The sequence below is a fragment of the Coregonus clupeaformis genome, unplaced genomic scaffold, assembly GCF_020615455.1.
Source record: "Coregonus clupeaformis isolate EN_2021a unplaced genomic scaffold, ASM2061545v1 scaf0098, whole genome shotgun sequence".
In the NCBI taxonomy this organism is placed as follows: domain Eukaryota; kingdom Metazoa; phylum Chordata; class Actinopteri; order Salmoniformes; family Salmonidae; genus Coregonus; species Coregonus clupeaformis.
In genome coordinates, this window is record NW_025533553.1 from 571227 (window position 1) to 588333 (window position 17107).

General features: G+C 41.0%; 1 protein-coding gene across 2 annotated transcripts; it reads right to left on the minus strand.

Moving 5' to 3' along the window:
• Window positions 1-346: 346 nt before the first annotated feature.
• Window positions 347-15211, minus strand: LOC121584610 (phosphatidylinositol 3-kinase regulatory subunit alpha). Of its 2 annotated transcripts, none has more exons than XM_041900596.1 (16): window positions 15034-15211; window positions 13817-14411; window positions 13099-13191; window positions 12910-12984; window positions 12651-12767; window positions 12208-12409; window positions 10679-10761; window positions 4793-4898; window positions 4568-4666; window positions 2923-3103; window positions 2580-2705; window positions 2338-2480; window positions 1822-1998; window positions 1637-1711; window positions 1318-1488; window positions 347-652 (listed from the first exon to the last, which is right to left on the minus strand). In XM_041900596.1, exons 2-16 carry the CDS (start codon window positions 14142-14144, stop codon window positions 463-465), a joined length of 2166 nt encoding a protein of 721 aa, XP_041756530.1. In that variant the 5' UTR covers window positions 14145-14411; window positions 15034-15211; the 3' UTR covers window positions 347-462. The 2 variants fall into 2 exon arrangements, with proteins under 2 accessions (XP_041756530.1, XP_041756529.1); XM_041900595.1 differs by having other exon boundaries at window positions 13817-14416.
• Between the last annotated feature and the right edge of the window lie 1896 nt (window positions 15212-17107).

The window sequence follows — 17107 nt, forward strand, 5'->3', positions numbered from 1 at the left end:
ACATTTCAGTTAAATGCAAACACTGAAGAGGCGGTTTCCCAAACACAGATTAAGCCTGGCACTAAAAAGCAATTTCAATGGAGATTGTCCATTGACCATGCATTTTAATCCAGAACCAGGCTTAATCTGTGTCTGGGAAACCGGCCTTAAATGTCACATGCTGCTTCAAGTCTCACCTTTTTTTCAATTAGTAGGTTTAAGACTGCACATACCATGCTCACACATACACACACCCACACATACAGAATCACGGCTATCCAAAGGAGAAAGCATCCTTTGGATAGCCATGAGTCCATCCTCCATCTCCTGATTTTTTTGTATTTTCCAAAAAGTCAAACACCTGTACCAATGTTTCCGTTTTTTAATTGATACCATCCCACACATCTGCATTTCCAAAGAAGTCGTCCTGATTGTCCCTCATGAAGTCCAGGTACTCACCATGAGGTCATCACCATGAGGTCATCACCGCCTCTGCTGTGTGTAAACTGGGTAGGCGAGCGTGACATTTAAAGAATCATTGTGCTGTACGAGTGACGTGTGGTGGTAGTGCAGGACGAGTTCTTTTAGGGAGCCATAAAGGTTGTATGGTTCTGCGAATCCATAGCCCGTGTGACTCTTGTTGATAACACAATGCTTCACCTCACCCTCCACACTGCAAAGAAAAAAACATTCTAAATTAGAAATACGTCAAGTTCAGAATACATCCAAATTCCATGTATGGACTTGTTTACATGGTTCCCAAAAATAAAGAATGGCCTGGTTTTGTTACATGATGTCAACTTGATCATTTAGAAAACACACCAAGGTCACATTTTCCTTCTTCCTTCAGTCTCTCTCAATATGTAGCATGAGGAGATTTGTTTATTATGAATATGATCTTGTGTGACAATTCTAATCAATATGCTAATCAAGTTGCCAAAATACACTCAATCCAAATGCTGCATATGCACAATATCACAAAAATCTGTCAACACGTTAAGACTGAATTATCGGAACTCATGAAATAAGATTGATTAACGCTATGAAAAATGAGTGTTTAGGTCTTAAATTATAATGACACTAAACTCAAATCATGTGTCTTCATGTGGCAATTATTTCAGGTTGATTTGGTAGCCTAAAAATCTGTCGCTGTGCCCTTGAGCAAGGCACTTAACCCTAATTGCAACAGCGGCACTATACAATAGCGACTCTGGCCGTGGCCCCACTCCCTTCGGGTGTCTCAGGGGGGAGTTGGGATATGCAAAAAAAAATCCATTACACACTTGTGTGTAACAGGACACATAAACACTCCCCAAACTTGTATTATTAGATACATACACAACACTGCAGGCGTAGCAGCCAGCTTTGCTACTGTCCCGGACAAGGAATGTTCCGTCCCTCTTCCCCCGGAGCAGAGCTTCTGCCTGCAGCCGGTTGATGTTGCCTAGCCTCCATGAACGTTCATCATGATGTGGGAGGTCCTCATCGTCTTCAACCATTGAGTACTCACTGCAATACAATAATCACGAGTTTTATACAACACTAACTTCTGTTTGAATTACTCCTTTAAAAAGAAACATGCAAAAGGAGTCAAAACTTTGAAGTGGATCTTTAAAAAAAACAATCCACAGTAAAAGCGTGGGAAATGGATACTTACTCCTCTGGGTTTTCATTCTTGATACCCAGCCATTCATTCAGCTTCTTCTGCCTCACTCCCTTTTGTGTCAGCCACCTACCATGAAAAAAATAGAAGGGTTTAATTTCAATCATTTAGTAATGGGACATGATAGACAATATATTTGATTAGAGACTGCAGAGAGAGAAGACTAGGGCTATACTTACATTAGGTATTGGTCTCTGGTCTTGCGGAGCTGAATCAGGTCAGGTTTGATGCTGTTCATCTTTTTATCGGTCTCCCTGTAATCCGCTGCTTGCTTTTTCAGGTCGTCCTCCAGGTGCCGTTTGCTGTCCACAATCTCACTTATTCTCGATTTCAGTTTGTCGTAGTTTCCCATGATTCTAGGAGGAACACAATTCTTGTCAAAAATATATAATCTACTGTCAATATATGAGAGAGCTGTTGTACTTCTATAAGAATGGCACATTTGGCTTCTCCAACAGTGAGGCAATCCGAGTAGTTGTGGCATCAACAAAACCCCAGTGATTCTGTGGGTAGACAAACTTCTACTATACTATTACCATTATAACACGACCCCTAATTGGAGTATCGCTGACAACATACTTTTTTATTATTTAGTTCACAGATATTAACCACTAAATCATAGCACTGAACTGTGATTATTGTTAGCTACATCTTTGGTTGAAAAGAAACATAAGATTAATAATTTCCATTATTACCTCTGGATTTCTTTATCGTTGCCCTCTCTCCTGAACTTTTCAATGTACTCCTTGCTATAGCGCTCTTGGGTCTGGCACTGCTCCTCAAAGATCTTAATGGTTTCATTGAATGCCTCAATGGCCGTTCTCTTCATTTGAATTTCCTGAAGAAAACAAAAGAACCAGAGGTTAGATACAATACAATCAGAAATGATTCAATCACAATTCAATGATAATTCAATGACAAACGTCTAGCAATTCACCTGTGATGTTCTTGTATACTCCTCGTACAGACGATCGTACTCTCGGTTCTTCTCCTGGAACTGCAGGTGGTACTCCTGCAGCCTTTTACCGACAGCTTCAATGTTGTCCTCTTTAACAACCTGGTCCTGCAGGAGACAAAGCAGTTAGAGGAACAAATCTCACTCGGTCATCTGGCAAATCAACCAAGCGGAAAAGTTCTCTGCGACACTCAAATGCCAACTTTGTGGAAAACTGATATCAAAATGAAGCACTGACTGCTCATAGAATAATCTGACGAAGGGATCTCTTAGCTTTGAATATGTGTAGCTTCCATTTGTGTTTGAATTGTGGCGGCACCCTTACCTGCTGGAGCCTTGACACTGGGTACAGCAGTCTCACGTCCAGCTTTGGGTTGTATTGGGCTAAGGACTCATGTCTGTAGTGATTGATGAGCTCAACCACCGAGTTGAACGTCAGTGGGTCTGAGAAGCCGTATTTCCCATCCCGATGGAATATTTTGATCAGTTTGTTATTTCCTCCTTTCCTATGAGTGAGATCAAAAAGGGAACTTTGAATGAAAATGGCCTTTTGTGTCTTTAGGCAAGGGTTTCCGTTAGGAAAATGTGGCGCCGGACATTTGAGAAATATACCGGACCCATATGCATTGGGTACGTAACCTGATTAGGGTATCCACCAACTGTGCTCAGAATGACAGAAATCACATTTAGATTATGGCCATTCATTTTAACAAAACATACAACTCGAGGATGCAATGTCCTTCTTAACGAATTCTGATGCACACTTTGAAGACGTTAGAATAACTGTCCACATTTACAACAAGACAAGTTATAAACAGCAAAACCACTAGTGTATGTCAATTTACTATTCCCCATAGTAGAAAAGTTTACCTATTCTATTGGTCCGTTTGCAGTTCTGTGTGAGAAAGAATTAGCCTATTCCAAACAGACTCAGAGTTGTGGGATCCCAAATGTATACAACCAGTTTAGCTACATAAAAAAACCGTTAAAAAGCAAAAATCAAGCTGATGCTATTATTTCTTCACATTATAAGCTCACGAATGCTTGTTCCATAATGCAATTAGCGGGAAAACACCGTTGTCAAAAGCACACCGCACATAAGAGCGGCAGAGATTAAAATATCCATTCGAAATTTAGAAAGAGGGAAGATCTAATGACGCAACAACTAGGCTTCTAATATGACTAGGATTGTGCCTTTGGCTAACGGACAATTAAATAACGTTTACTTGAAAACCATTTGAACATGAGAGAAATAGGCTACTGGTTTCAATGGCATTTGGAAGTCTTTATAAAATAATTGCCTCCACGTTTCTATGGTGGGATTTTGGCTACGCTACTTCGAAGCAAGGTAAGACATGCCTCATAATATGAAGTATAAACAATCAGGTTTCAAACAATGAAGTTAATGTTTTTAAAATGCCTCCAGCTCATTGCAAAGTGGTGTGACACGCTGAAGCCTGCATACCCTTGCCTGTGCACTTGAATGGCAAATGGGAAGCGCGCTTCAATGTCCAGTTGAGAAATAAAAATAGCTATTTTTAATCGTGGCCATCAAAACTATTTTTAACATGCGACTGCATTTAAAATGGATGTGCATTGACTGGGCTTATAAAAATCACGTTTCACTCCAGCAGGAAGGTACAAGCTGTTTGAGCTGTAGCAGCAGCTCTAGTGCAGACACATTTTCTGCTCAAACTCTGTATCTGTATATGCTGCCAATTTAATTCCACTAAATTATGCAAACTAACCTGACCGGTCAAATGTATTTCCATCAATGAATAGGCTAAAAAGCATTATTTTGCAATGGGACAATTGGATGGCGGCAATTTTATTTAAATCGGCCTTTCAATTATTTTATTTAAAAATCGGCCAAAAGCCGGCTATTACCGGCTAACGGAAACCCTGCATTAGACATAGCAGGATATTAAGAGTTCAATATTCATTTAGCAGCCATGCGATTCACAACGTACCTCAGAGTCAGAGTGTAGTCTCCGTGCATTTTGGTGGATGCATCTCGGACCAGAAACGTACCATCAGCAGTGTCTCTCAGCTTCTCATTCACCTCCTCCCTACAAGAAAACGTAGGGTTATGCTACAAATCCAATAGGACTCATTGTCAAACTGGAAACCAACAGATTTTCATCACAAGACACTAAAACCATTAATTAATTATCATTAAGATCATAATGGCTTGCCTTGAGATGTCTCCCCAGTACCACTCCCCGTCTTGCAAGGCCATGTTGTTGTTGAACCCATTGTTTGGAACTGGGGTAGTGGGCTTTGGTGGTTTGGGGGGCAAAGCTGTGGCAAGAAGAGAGAATGAAGCTGTCAATTTGCAGTCTCACGGTGCATAACTTACCTTGTGAACTTGTGAAATGTAAGTTGACTTGATTAGGTGAGTGAGGAGGATAGTCATCAGCTACCAGAAACTGGCTTATATTCCTCATAAAAAATGGCAACATGTGTCATGACAATAGCAGTGCAATGGCTCAAAACAAATACCTACATGTAGGCTATTGTTTAGTTTATTTGTGCCAACTACTGCATTAACAGTTAAGTAGCTACACCTTTTCACATAATGACCAGAAAAAAAAAGATGAGAAATAGTGGAAATGTGTTATTTGGCCACGTTTTAACAAAACAATATACAAATATTATGATGACAGACTAAATTTTAAAAAAACGAGAAAATGAGACATAAATGCAAAGATATATTAAATCCAGAAAGGAGTACACCTCTGTACACCATAACCATTCCTGTGTAATAGCAGTGATTTGCTGCAGTTCATCTGCTCTGCCGCGCTTTCAATGTAACAGCCTAATCATGACAATGCACATCCATGTAGAAATACGTCACATAGCCTAATGGTAACATCTCAATACAAAATAATGTAGGAGGATGCCAAAGAAAACATGCAAACCACTAAAAACAAATAGATGCATCAATATAGCTGAACATGTTAGTCAAATAATCAAGAAATATCAACAGCAGCTGATAAATTCGGACTACCGGTAATTGCCACTGTTGCTCCTGAGAAGTGAACCTTGACGCTGTGTAATATTGTGCCCCAGGACTGCAGTGTTACCTGGTGGCTCCATATCTATGTAAAAGAAAAGCGCTGTCCCAGAGTCCAGATCAGATACAAGACATTCCTCCTCCTGATTCTTCATCTCGATCTTATAGCCTACATGCAGGCGTGGCAAAGCTGTATTAACAAATCAGGAAGATCTTTGTTCGCCCCATTTTTTTGTGTCGAAGTCTTGGAAATCATTTGAAAGCTAATGTTTATAAAAACAGCAATGCACTGTTCACCCTTAACATATTGTAAGACAAGCATTTTTCATCCTGCGAACTACACAACCGAGTTACACAAGTAGCTTTGTCACAAATTCATCATAAAATAACTTCAGACTTGACTTGGAACCTCAAAACTCGGGACTCGACTGACTTGAGACTAATAACATGAAATTATCTGGACAGATTTTCTACTGCTTGAGCTCCTGTTCCTCTTATAGAGTATTGGCTCAAAAAGTACTCTGGAGCTCCTGCACCTAAATATAATATAGTCCTCCTGAGTGGCGCAGTGGTCTAAGGCACTGCATCACAGTGCTAACTGTGCCACTAGAGATCCTGGTTCGAATCTAGGCTCTGTCGCAGCCGGCCGCGACCGGGAGACTCATGGGTGGCGCACAATTGGCCCAGCGTCGTCCAGGGTAGGGGAGGGAATGGCCGGCAGGGATGTAGTTGATAGAGCATGGCGTTTGCAACGCCAGGGTTGTGGGTTCAATTCCCACGGGGGGCCAGTATAAAAAAATATGTATTCACTAACTGTAAGTCGCTCTGGATAAGAGCGTCTGCTAAATGACTAAAATGTAAATGTAAACAGTACCAGCACCCAAAATGAGTACCGTAACCTACTTCAGTCCAAGTCAAGCACTGATAAGAAGCCTATTTTATGACATTTCCACTGGATCAAAGTATTATATTTTTCCCTTTCACGCTGAGTGGTTATCGAAAGGGAGAGAGCTGGAAAGATTTTTCAAATACGTCAAGGAACTTTTGTAATTCTCAATGGATGTAAAAACAGACTGTTTGCTTGCTGTTTGAGGTGAAGAAAACATTACTTTGAGAAGCTCCACAGGTCATTAGTGGTGGTGCGTTAAGCCAATCAGAAATACTATCAGATCCCCAAATAGGCACATTTACAGTGCATTCGGAAAGTATTCAGACCCCTTGACTCTTTCCATATTTTGTTACGTTACAGCATTATTCTAAAATTGATTAAATAGTTTATTCCCCCTCATCAATCTACAAACAATACCCTATAATGAAGAAGCAAAAACTGGCTTTTAGAAATGTTTGCAAATGTTGCTAATTTATAAAAAATAAACTGAAATATCATATTTACGTCAGACCCTTTACTCAGTACTTTGTTGAAGCACCTTTGGCAGCGATTATAGCCTTGAGTCTTCTTGGGTATGACGCTACAGGCTTGGCACACCTGTGCTTGGGTAGGTTCTCCCATTCTTCTCTGCAGATCCTCTCAGGCTCTGTCAGGTTGGATGGGGAGCGTCTCTGCACAGCTATTTTCAGGTCTCTCCAGAGATGTTCGATCGGGTTCAAGTCCGTGCTCTGGCTGGGCCACTCATGGACATTGAGACTTGTCCCGAAGCCAATCCTGCGTTGTCTTGGCTGTGTCCTTAGGGTTGTTGTCCTGTTGAACCTTCACCCCAGTCTGAGTGCTCTGGAGCAGGTTTTCATCAAGGATCTCTCTGTAATTTGCTCTGTTCATCTTTCCCTCGACCCAGACTGGTCTCCCAGTCCTTGCCGCTGAAAAACATCCCAACAGAATGATGCTGCCACCACCATGCTTCATCGTAGGGATGGTGCCAGGTTTCCACCAGATGTGACACTTGGCATTCAGCCCAAAGAATTCAATCTTGGTTTCATCAGACCAGAGAATCTTGTTTCTCATGGTCTGAGTCCTTTAGGTGCCTTTTGGCAAACTCCAAGCGGGCTGTCATGTGCCTTTTACTGAGGAGTGGTTTTCGTCTGGTCACTCTACCATAAAGGCCTGATCTTGGCATTCTCTCAACCAGCTTCATGAGGAAGTCACCCAAAAATGCTTTTCCAACAGTCTTGAAGGAGTTCCCACATATATTGAGCACGGCTTGACTGACCTTCATGTCAAAGTAATGATGGACTGTCGTTTCTCTTTGTTTTTTTGAGCTGTTCTTGCCATAATATGGACTTGGTCTTTTACCAAATAGGGCTATCTTCTGTATACCACCCCTACCTTGTCACAACACAACTGATTGGCTCAAACGCATTAAGAAATTCCACAAATTAACAAGGCACACCTGTTAATTGAAATGCATTCCAGGTGACTACCTCATGAAGTTGGTTGAGAGAATGCAAAGAGTGTGCAAAGCTGTCATCAAGGCAAAGGGTGGCTACATTGAAGAATCTCAAATATAAAATATATTTGGATTTAACACTTTTTTGGTTACTACATGATTCCATATGTGTTTTTCATTTCATAGTTTTGATGTCTTCACTATTATTCTACAATGTAGAAAATAGTAAAAATAAAGAAAAACCCTTGAATGAGTAGGTGTGTCCAAACTTTTGACTGGTACTGTATGCATGCATATATATATATATATATATGTATTTTTTATTGACTTGACCCGTTCTACTTGGGACTCGACTTGAGACTCGGACCTTGTGACTTGAATAATAGTGCCTTGGTCCCACCTCTGCTTAGTTATACTCCTCGAGAATACCAGTCCAACAACTTAAAATGTGCATCGAAACATAAATGTGTCTTTTGCTGTCTGTTCTTCCAAATCCCCAACCCCCCAGACATTAAATGCACACCTGAGAGGCTGGAAGTAGCACAGGGTCAGCTACAGAGCAGCTCCACTGGAGCAGGTTAAGGGCCTAACTCAAGGGCACAAAGGCACTAGATTGCATCAGAGATTATGATACCAGCAACCTTTCAGTTGTTGGCTCACTCCCATTTACAAAGTGAACTCCGGTAACTGAATCCTTCTCAGTACCAAGATGCTTCTATAAAACGATAATTAGTCATCAGTCACTATCATCAGTGAGCCATGCTCTTGTAGCCTGGGGTGCCAGACTAAAATACACTGCTCAAAAAAATAAAGGGAACACTTAAACAACACAATGTAACTCCAAGTCAATCACACTTCTGTGAAATCAAACTGTCCACTTAGGAAGCAACACTGATTGACAAATGGAATAGACAACAGGTGGAAATTATAGGCAATTAGCAAGACACCCCCAATAAAGGACTGGTTTTGCAGGTGGTGACCACAGACTACTTCTCAGTTCCTATGCTTCCTGGCTGATGTTTTGGTCACTTTTGAATGCTGGCGGTGCTTTCACTCTAGTGGTAGCATGAGACGGAGTCTACAACCCACACAAGTGGCTCAGGTAGTGCAGCTCATCCAGGATGGCACATCAATGTGAGCTGTGGCAAGAAGGTTTTCTGTGTCTGTCAGCGTAGTGTCCAGAGCATGGAGGCGCTACCAGGAGACAGGCCAGTACATCAGGAGATGTGGAGGAGGCCATAGGAGGGCAACAACCCAGCAGCAGGACTGCTACCTCCGCCTTTGTGCAAGGAGGAGCAGGAGGAGCACTCCCAGAGCCCTGCAAAATGACCTCCAGCAGGCCACAAATGTGCATGTGTCTGCTCAAACGGTCAGAAACAGACTCCATGAGGGTGGTATGAGGGCCCGACATCCACAGGTGGGGGTTGTGCTTACAGCCCAACACCGTGCAGGACGTTTGGCATTTGCCAGAGAACACCAAGATTGGCAAATTCGCCACTGGCGCCCTGTGCTCTTCACAGATGAAAGCAGGTTCACACTGAGCACATGTGACAGACGTGACAGAGATTGGAAACGCCGTGGAGAACGTTCTGCTGCCTGCAACATCCTCCAGCATGACCGGTTTGGCGGTGGGTCAGTCATGGTGTGGGGTGGCATTTCTTTGGGGGGCCGCACAGCCCTCCATGTGCTCGCCAGAGGTAGCCTGACTGCCATTAGGTACCGAGATGAGATCCTCAGACCCCTTGTGAGACCATATGCTGGTGCGGTTGGCCCTGGGTTCCTCCTAATGCAAGACAATGCTAGACCTCATGTGGCTGGAGTGTGTCAGCAGTTCCTGCAAGAGGAAGGCATTGATGCTATGGACTGGCCCGCCCGATCCCCAGACCTGAATCCAATTGAGCACATCTGGGACATCATGTCTCGCTCCATCCCCCAACGCCACGTTGCACCACAGACTGTCCAGGAGTTGGCGGATGCTTTAGTCCAGGTCTGGGAGGAGATCCCTCAGGAGACCATCCGCCACCTCATCAGGAGCATGCCCAGGCGTTGTAGGGAGGTCATACAGGCACGTGGAGGCCACACACACTACTGAGCCTCATTTTGACTTGTTTTAAGGACATTACATCAAAGTTGGATCAGCCTGTAGTGTGTTTTTCCACTTTAATTTTGAGGGTGACTCCAAATCCAGACCTCCATGGGTTGATATATTTGATTTCCATTGATAATTTTTGTGTGATTTTGTTGTCAGCACATTCAACTATGTAAAGAAAAAAGTATTTAATAAGATTATTTCATTCATTCAGATCTAGGATGTGTTATTTTAGTGTTCCCTTTATTTTTTTGAGCAGTGTACATTAGTGAGCCTTAGTAGACTACATCTATACCAAATAGCTACAATACTGTATGGTCTCCCGCTCTCGTTCTCTCACACACACACGGTACGATCAGTCTCCTTAAATTCTCACACATTTTTTTTTTTAACATATATTATACTAAATACGCATGAGCATCTCAGAAAACAGTTTGTGTATTTGATAGTTTAATCCAGCACTAGAACGTATACTGATACTATTTAGTAATAACTAAATGAAAAAGTAACCAGCTATGGCATATGCAAGAGGTGTCTCTTATGTTCTAGATCTATAGTCAGGAATTAGTTCAGCAGACACGAAAATAACATTCAATTCCAAATATGAAACATTAAAAAATATGACTTGTATTACCTGGAGCAGCCTGGGTTTCACTCAATTCACTGTTGACCAAGATCTCTAGAATCTTGATAAGGGAATCCAGGCTGGCCTCACAGCTGAGAGACAGGAAATGGTTACATTTATTATCTGCTGCATCCCTAGTTCATTTACCTGTCAAAGGATTTCGATACGGTTGATCACTCACTGCTAATTCAGAGGCTTTCCTCATTCGTCTAGACCAGGCTGCATGTAACTGGTTTAAAAATTACTTGACAGATAGAATCTACTGATTGTGTTAAATCCGGTTTCCTGGATATTACCAAAGATGTCCCGCAGATTCTGGGTCCTGTAGTTTTTACTGTTTACATTAACAATATCGACTTGTCTGTAAGAAATTGTAACCTGCACTTGTATGCCAATGATACTAATGTGTATGCCATTGCCCCCACGGTTGACCAGGCGCTATCTGAACTACAGTCTTCCTTCTTTGTATTACAGAAAAAACTTTGACCTGAAATTAGAACTGAAAGCAGGTAAAACTAAGTGTATGTTGTTTTCTAGAGCGCATAAAAATAAGTCTGATGATTTAAGCATATGTACTTTAGATGGTGTCCATAATGATTGTGTCCCTGTTTACAAATATCTGGGCATCTGGATAGATGAAAATCTGTCTTAAAAAGTATATTGATGAGTTAGTTGAGAAGCTGAGAATAAAAATGGGCTTCTTCTATAGAAATAGGTCCTGCCTCTCGCTAAATTGTAGAACGCAGATTATTAAATCGACGTTCCTTTCGGTCCTAGACTATGGCGACATCATCTATATGAGCGCAGCTGCCACTTCATTAAAGCCGTTAGATGCAGTTTATCATAGCACACTGCGCTTTATTACAGGCGACAATTTTAGTACTCATCACTGCATTCTCTACCAGAAAGTTGGTTGGCCCTCTGATGTCACATAGGTTGATACATTGCTATGTTTTCATTTATAAAGCCCTTTTACAAAAAGTCCCACTGTACCTAACATCATTACTAAACTTCAGACATACAAGTTACCACACCCGGTCTCAGGGATGGTTAACTCTGGAAATTGCTTTTGTCTCTACAGAGTTAGGTAAATAAGCTTTTATTTTTATTGCCCCTTATTTGTGGAACAATCTTCAAAATGTTCTTAAAATGTGATGTTCTCGTGCCTCTAGGGCAATTCAGAAAGATGATTGAGGACCTTATTACTGATGAATGAGTTTGTTGTTTATGACCGTGGTTTTCATTTTTTCTGCTTGCATTTTGTATTTATATTTTGATGTGTTATTTTCTGTAATTCAAGGCTCATCTGTAAAAGAGACCTTGGTCTCAGTATGACTCCCTGATAAAATAATGGTTAAATAAAATAAAATGAGTATGTGTATTTAAACAAACACAAAAAATAATCTGTTCACATTCTACAGTTACTGTGAGTGTTACTGTGTCTATGACATGTTGTCCTCATACATAAAAGCACTCCTGTCAGCATAATTGCCCCTTGTGGGATAAATAAAGTATTTCAATTGTAATTGTATACTGACCTTGCTGGTTGAAGCCTGAAAAGCACAGGGCTGAAGATTTCAGCCAAGTCTCTGACACAGAGTTGGTTTTTGCTGGTGTTCTGAGAAATCCGGCAGAAGTGTTTGATGAGGCAGTAGAGCGTGAGGCAGTATTGGGGTGGATGGGTAGGTGAGCTGGCTATCCTGCGCAACAACTGGGCACAGTCCTCTGGATCCTTTACCTCTGTGAGCATGAAAAGAGGAAACAGTCACACAAGGTAAAGATTAAATCAATATGACAACCACTATTAAAATGTACTGCACAACATTGCCCTGGAAAACATACCACAACATATTTTCACTTTATTTGGATGGTGGGCCACATCAAATCGGCATGCGGGCCGGATTTGGTCCGTGGGCCACTACTTGAGGATAAGTTTGGTTTGAGGCATTCATCTATTAGTTTCATAGCTATTAGGTCTTACCTTGTGCTGCATGAATCATCTCACTTTGGAGAGAGGTGGGAACAACTGGATTAGGCAAATCCTGCAGGTATCTCCAAAGGCCATCACATAGCAACTGTAGGTCCAAAGGCTCCAAATCTGTAAATGCATCAATAAACATAGTAGATGGTAGAGATGAATGCAACAAAAATGACAGTGACAACAATCACTTGGTTAAGAAAAAATGCTATTCCTCAAAAGCTATTAAAAATGGGAGAAGTAGGCACAATCTACCACTCACCACTGTCAGTGAACTGTCTCATATCCAGCACACAAGCTGCTGTGAAAGTTCTATAAAGGGTTGGACATTCCAAACCTGCAGGACAGAAAATAGGATCAGAGGGCAGATTTGATTAACCAGTTCAATGTAATAGCAACACATTCATCATCGTTAACTACTCCCATGCACCAGGCCACGGTCTCTTCTTACCTTTGCGTTCTATTGCCTCCAGAAGCTTGACCAGGATGGGTGATGCAGCCTCTGGAGGAGCAAACTGTTCTGGCAGATCTGGCAACATGAAGCCTGCACAACAGAAAGATGACGTAACTGAAACATTCTAAACTGCTAGCGGACAGTTGATTGTTACCTGCTAACAAACACCCACCTTGCTCACCTTATAGGCATTCAATGAAAATGAACAGTATTTACCTCAATATCACACACTGCAATGGTTGCATCGCACTACTAACAAGCATGCACAGATATTCATTTGTCCTTGCGGAGTCACGGCACTGTTGTAGGTATAGGCCTGCCGTACAGTAAATGATTAGTATCAGATCACAGTTACACACAAGCATTTCCTGTTTTGCCTCTTAAGCTTCCTTTGTAAAAGCTTATGATGCACTCTAACCACCACATCAGCGTTTTCACAGATCCGTATTCAGCACAGCTGCTCTTCCTTCCTTGGCTTGCGTGATCTGCAGCTCAGTGCTTAATGCTGGTTGTAACCAACTCTTACTGATGAAACAGCGTGCCAAGGAAGAGCTGAAACACTAAAACTACAGACTGAAATGTCTATGCACAATAACATTTATAATCAACAGTGCCATAAACATTGGTGACAGTCCTTAAAAATCAATTGGTAGGCATTACAAGATACAAAAATATCATCAGCAATGTAACCTGATGTCCATCTCAAGCTACTCACCGTCTGATTCCAAATCTGTCCTGGTTAGATCTGATGTGGAAGGAAGAGGTCTAGGTGGCCTTGGTTTTGGTGTTGGTGGTGAAATTCTTTTTCTTCCAACAAATTCAACGTAAGTCCCAGGGAAGTCACCTTTTTCATGAGTTGTCTCATTGAATCCTGGCAGCCACCCAATCTCATCTGGTTTTTCTTCAGCCCCATTAGGACAGCCTAGGGCCAGCAGAGCACCTTTGCTCACCACCAGTATATCGTCTACATGCAAATCAATGTCCTCCTCCCTCTCCTTTTTATAGTCATACAGTGCTCTGTACTGGTATCCTTCTGAACTCATCTTGATATATGATATCTGTATCCCCAATACACAATTCAAGAAAAATAAGATTTGGCCTGAGGTTAAAAAACATAATCTACTATATTCTTTCTAAAAATGCATGTTTCCCCCATCTCCATCTTATGCAGATCTTCTTCCCCCAAAAAGTATGCAGATTCAGCACCTCCAATTGTTAAGGTTCTGTCCTGTTTTTCAATACACCCTCATTATGCTTCATGCAATACAATCCCATCAAAGGCATCGGCATCTGTAGTCCCATGAAAGCATCTGTCCTGGATGGAGACAAAATGAATATTCAGAAATCAAAATTAAAATACTGTGGCAGCTAACGTTAGATAGCTAGTAAACCAACAAATTATTTAAACAAACGTTTTCAATTACTTCAATCTCCAACAAAACAGTGACTGTATTTCAATAAGAAACGTTAATAACTAGCTAAAGTTACTGTATACTTGAAGCTATAGAAATTCCACATTGGATAAAGCAAGTTGTCTTTGTTCGTGACATAGCTAGCTAGCTAGCTAGCTAGCTTGGACATACTATACTAGCTATACACCAACTGATATATTCTAGCTAGCTGGAGATGGGGGAGAAGGAAAGTAGCTAGCTAGCCGTGTAGCTACGTCTAGACTATTAAAACACATCCACAAATCCGGGTGCACACACCATCCAAATGACAAACTTAAAAGTAGTTTAAAAATACAAACCATAAAAACATTTAGATTAAAGAAGCCATGCCATTCGTTATGTAGCTAGCTAGTATATAACATTATTACCTAGCAGGCTAGATAGCATGAACACAGGCCCGTGAAAATGTGGAACGTCCACTGCCTCAGATCAGATTTGGCAGATGGCTACTGTAGCTAGTTTACGTTAGTTGAATACCTACCTTAATGTTATTTTACTCTGAGAAAATCTTCAGAAAAACCAAAGAGATCAGATTTCATTGGGAAGTGAAGGATAGACGCGGTCTCCAAACGATATCTCGAAAATACATCCGGGTGCAGTGCCCGCTTGTAGCAAACAGCAGTGCAGCTAGTTAGCCGGTCGTCACTAGTTAACGCAGCCACAAAGTCAGGGTTTATGACCGAGGTAAAATTGGTTTTATTTTGGATATTCGGTGGATATTCGGTTCTCTAATCAATAGCTATTAAACCAAACGTGCCATGACTATGAAGATATTCTGAATCAGGGGAGGATGGACAAAAATCCACAACCTGTTTTTAAAAAATAGACATTTCATTGTATATTGTATTTTTGTTTGCTTTCAATCTTCCATAGCTCTTACACAAAGCCTGCATGACTATGAAAATGATATATTCTGAATCGGGGGAAGATCGACAAAAATCCACAGCTTTTTATTTTATTTTATTTTTTACAAATTCTAATGTCAATAAAAAATAAGTAATTGCAGACAGGTATATTTTTTATAACATGTTTGAGATAGTAAATTGATAATGCAAATTACATTTATGAAAAGACAGTAAAAATAATTGTCACTATTAACCTCTATTGAATTACTAATGACCTACCACTTAAAGGCACAATCTGCTATTCGTTTGCAGTCAAATAGGTGGCCACTATTTTTTTCTGGTGTGATGTTGAGTGAGGGGTTTAGTGGTCAAACAACAAAGAGAAGAGGTGCTGCTGAGGTGCGTAACTTGTGACAGTATACAAAAGTTTCGGTCTCACAACCTTCATGAGACAAATGTCTAATGGTGAATGATGGGGATGGGGAAATGTAACCAAACTCTTAAACATAGCTCTAGATGAAAGGACTGACAGTCCCTGATAATGAATTACACTATGAAACATAAATCAAATTAAGATAAAGGGGGGCTATTAAGGAAACATTCAGCAATCTCGTTCTGCTCCCACTGTGGGATAGAGAACCTGGAGGAGGGCAAAAATATGTTTGATTGGGTAAGTGGCTACACAAGTGTTTATATTATGTTGATGTCATGACATACAGTTAGGAAAGCAACAAATATAATGAATGACTCTTATAGAGAGATACCTTACTTAAGGATAGTGAAATGCATGTGTTGGTGTGCTTGATGAGATATCCAAGAAGTGTGCTCCAAACACAAAAGAGGAGCAGTGGAGTACTGCTGTGTGTAGTTCTAAAGCATTTCTTTACTTGAGAACGGTGATGCAAAGAAATTGAAATTTGAAACACAGTTCAATTGTTTAGAATGTTTGTGTAAATAAGTGTGTTTCACTAGTGTGAAGTGTGTAGCTTACGTGTTACTGTATAAGTGGTCCTCTGTAGCTCAATTGGTAGAGCATGGCGCTTGTAACGCCAGGGTAGTGGGTTCGATCTCCGGGACCACCCATACGTAAAAATGTATGCACACATGACTGTAAGTCGCTTTGGATAAAAGCGTCTGCTAAATGGCATATTATATTATTATTATTATTTATAAGTGTCACTGATCATAATATGATTTAAAATATTATCCCATATATTCTTTCAAAAACCGATACAGCGTGACAAGTGCACCAGGTGGTACCACCAAAGGTGCGTGAAGATGACTGACGAAGAGTACTCCAGAAACAAGAAATGGCCATTTTGTTAAAGGCCCAATGCAGTTTCTATATCAATATCAATTCATTTCTCAGTTACAATTAAGTACCTTATTGTAACAGTCAAAAAAAAATGGGGGATGCTTTTTAGCCCCCCCCCATAATGTTTTTCACAAAGGAATTTTGCTAGGACTGTCTGGGAGTGGTTTGAGTGGGGAGGGGAAATATGAAAATTAGATGTTATTAGCAGAGAGATTTGGAACTGTCTCTGATTAACCCAGGAAGCACACTAGCTGACCCATACCACAATTTCTCCAGGCTCACCAACGTAGCCCATTGTCATGGCATTCTATCACTCTGGCGAGCATGGCAACAGGGTTATCTCATCCAGCAATAAAGCCAGTTACGGAAGTCTATAAATGCATTAGTTTGATTAT

Coding starts and splice junctions, on each gene's coding strand:
- LOC121584610 (XM_041900596.1), bottom strand. CDS start 14,144: ATGAGTTCAGAAGGATACCAGTACAGAGCACTGTATGACTATAAAAAG. Junction 12,410..12,650: donor GATGATTCATGCAGCACAAG/GTAAGACCTAAT, acceptor TCATGCTCACAG/AGGTAAAGGATCCAGAGGAC. Junction 4,667..4,792: donor TACTGGGGAGACATCTCAAG/GCAAGCCATTAT, acceptor GTTTTCTTGTAG/GGAGGAGGTGAATGAGAAGC.